This window comes from Rhea americana, unplaced genomic scaffold (genome assembly GCF_003343005.1).
Source record: "Rhea americana isolate MKP2758 unplaced genomic scaffold, rheAme1 scaffold_574, whole genome shotgun sequence".
NCBI classification, from domain to species: domain Eukaryota; kingdom Metazoa; phylum Chordata; class Aves; order Rheiformes; family Rheidae; genus Rhea; species Rhea americana.
Genome location: NW_028186728.1, coordinates 95,121 through 97,274, shown reverse-complemented (window position 1 = coordinate 97,274; position 2,154 = coordinate 95,121). Strand labels below are relative to the sequence as shown.

Below are 2,154 nucleotides of genomic sequence, written 5' to 3'. Positions count from 1 at the left end.
TGCCGGTCCCCACGCTCCCGCCGCGCCCCGGCGCAGGGCAAGCTGCAGGTGTGGGTGGACATCTTCCCCGCCGGCCTCGGCCCGCCGGGCCCCGCCGTCGACGTCACCCCCCGCAAGCCGCAGAGGTGAGCGGCGCAGAGCCCCGCGGCGGGGCGGCCCGGTCCCCCCCCCCATGCCGTGCCGTGCCGTGCCGTGCCATCGCGTCCCCCAGGTACGAGCTGCGCTGCGTCATCTGGAGCACGAGGGACGTGGACCTGCAGGACGCCAGCCTGACGGGGCAGAGGATGAGCGACATCTACGTCAAGGGGTGAGCGGTCGCCGGCCGTGGRGCGGCGGAGGAGGCGGGGGGCGGCAGGGGGGCCGGTGGCGCGTGTCCCCCCCCCTCCCAAGTCTTCCAGCCCCGATGGCGTCGCAGGTGGCTGGACGGGCTGGAGGAGCAGACGCAGAAGACGGACGTGCACTACCGCTCGCTGCGGGGAGACGGCAGCTTCAACTGGCGCTTCGTCTTCCCCTTCGACTACCTGCCCGCCGAGCAGCTCTGCATCGTGCCCAAAAAGGCGAGCTGTTTTGGGGTCTCCCCACCCACCCCCCAAAAAACAACAGGGCACCCCGAGCCTTCGCGCTGAGCGAAGCCCCTCTGTGCCCGCGCAGGAGCATTTCTGGAGCCTGGACGAGACGGCGCGCAAGGTGCCCCCCAAACTCATCCTCCAAGTGTGGGACAACGACAAGTTCTCGGCCGACGACTTCCTCGGTGAGGCCTCATCCTGCCCGGCCCGGGGCCGTGGCTGAGCCGGGGTCGGGTGGAGGACCGGCCCCCTCTCCGCCGCGCTCTTTGCCCGTAGGTGTCCTGGAGCTGGAGCTGGGCAGCCTGCCGCGGCCGGCGCGGCGCCCCGGCCGTTGCACCCTGGCGCTGCTGGGCGCCCAGCGGCGCTGGCCGCGGCAGGGCGCCCGGGCCCCCCGCTTCTCCCTCTTCCGGCAGAGGTGCGCCAGGGGCTGGTGGCCCTGCTCCGTGGAGGAGGAGGACGGCAAGCGGCGCCTGGCGGTAGGTGGAGGGTGCCGGGAGGGTGCCCAGGGCGCAGCCGGGCTCCCGTCCCATCGCTGCCCTCGCGCCGCCAGGGGAAGCTGGAGATGAGCCTGGAGCTGCTGACGGCAAAGGAAGCGGAAGAGCGGCCGGCGGGGAAAGGACGGGAGGAACCCAACATGTACCCGACCCTCCAACCGCCCCTGTGAGCCGAGAGCGCCGCGGCGAGACGCTCGGGGGAGGCGCCGGCCGGGGTGGCGGGGGGATGCGGGATGCTCGAGCCGCGCGTGCTCCCGCAGGCGCCCGGACTGGTCCTTCCTGTGGCTTCAGGCCCCGCTGCGGACGCTGCGCTACGCCGTCTGGCAGCGGCACCGCTGCCGGATCAGCGCGGGGCTGGCGCTGGCCCTGCTGCTCGCGCTGCTCCTCGCGTTCGTCTACGCGGCGCCCGTGAGTTGGGGGCCACCGCGGCGGCTCCCCCCCCCCCCCCCAGCCCTTTTCCTGGGGTCCCCCCCACCCCCGCGGCGAGCTGGCCCTGTCCCTCGCCGCAGGGCTATTTGGCCATGAAGTTGGTTAACCCCCTTCGGAGCTTGCACCCCTTCGGCGGCGGCACGACCAAGGCGACGACGACGACGACAGCAACAACCCCCAGCACGGCCAAGCCCTGAGCCGGCACCGGGACGCTGCGGCCGGGGGGGCGACGCGTCGCCGCCGCGCTGCCCCGTCCCCTCTTTAATAAAATCCGACGCAGAGCCACCCTTGAGCGATGGTCGAGTTGGCACTGTCCCCGTCCCCTCGCTCCGGAGACACGAGGATCCCAGCACTGGGATGTGGGGGCGGAGGGGGGGGGTGAGGAAGGAAGCGACCCCGCTTTCRGGGAGGTGGGTGAGGGCTGGACTCGCCGCACGCTCGACCACGGCGTTTTGGGGATGAAAAGCTGCCAGGGAATCACCTTACAGGCGCCCTGGAAAACCACCCGCCGGGATCTCCCGTGTGCAGAGCGGGAAGGAGGGCGGCACGGCCACGTCACACGCACACACACACCGACGTTTATTCCGAGACGCTGATTACAGTCCTAGGAAAAGGCGCACACGTTACCAATTTCTGGTCATCAGGCAAAAAAAAGAAAAAAAAAA

The 2,154-nt window shown here is 71.1% G+C and overlaps 1 protein-coding gene across 1 annotated transcript in view; it reads left to right on the top strand.

The window, feature by feature from the left end:
• The window catches only part of FER1L5 (fer-1 like family member 5), a 9,170-nt gene extending 7,404 nt beyond the window's left edge, over window positions 1-1,766 (top strand). Inside the window, exons 13-20 of the mRNA XM_085319190.1 lie at window positions 37-125; window positions 212-307; window positions 416-557; window positions 652-751; window positions 843-1,042; window positions 1,117-1,226; window positions 1,321-1,468; window positions 1,570-1,766. Coding sequence (XP_085175316.1) covers window positions 37-125; window positions 212-307; window positions 416-557; window positions 652-751; window positions 843-1,042; window positions 1,117-1,226; window positions 1,321-1,468; window positions 1,570-1,686 — 1,002 coding nt within the window. The 3' untranslated portion in view covers window positions 1,687-1,766. The remainder of the gene's footprint in view (window positions 1-36; window positions 126-211; window positions 308-415; window positions 558-651; window positions 752-842; window positions 1,043-1,116; window positions 1,227-1,320; window positions 1,469-1,569) is intronic.
• Window positions 1,767-2,154: the final 388 nt, after the last annotated feature.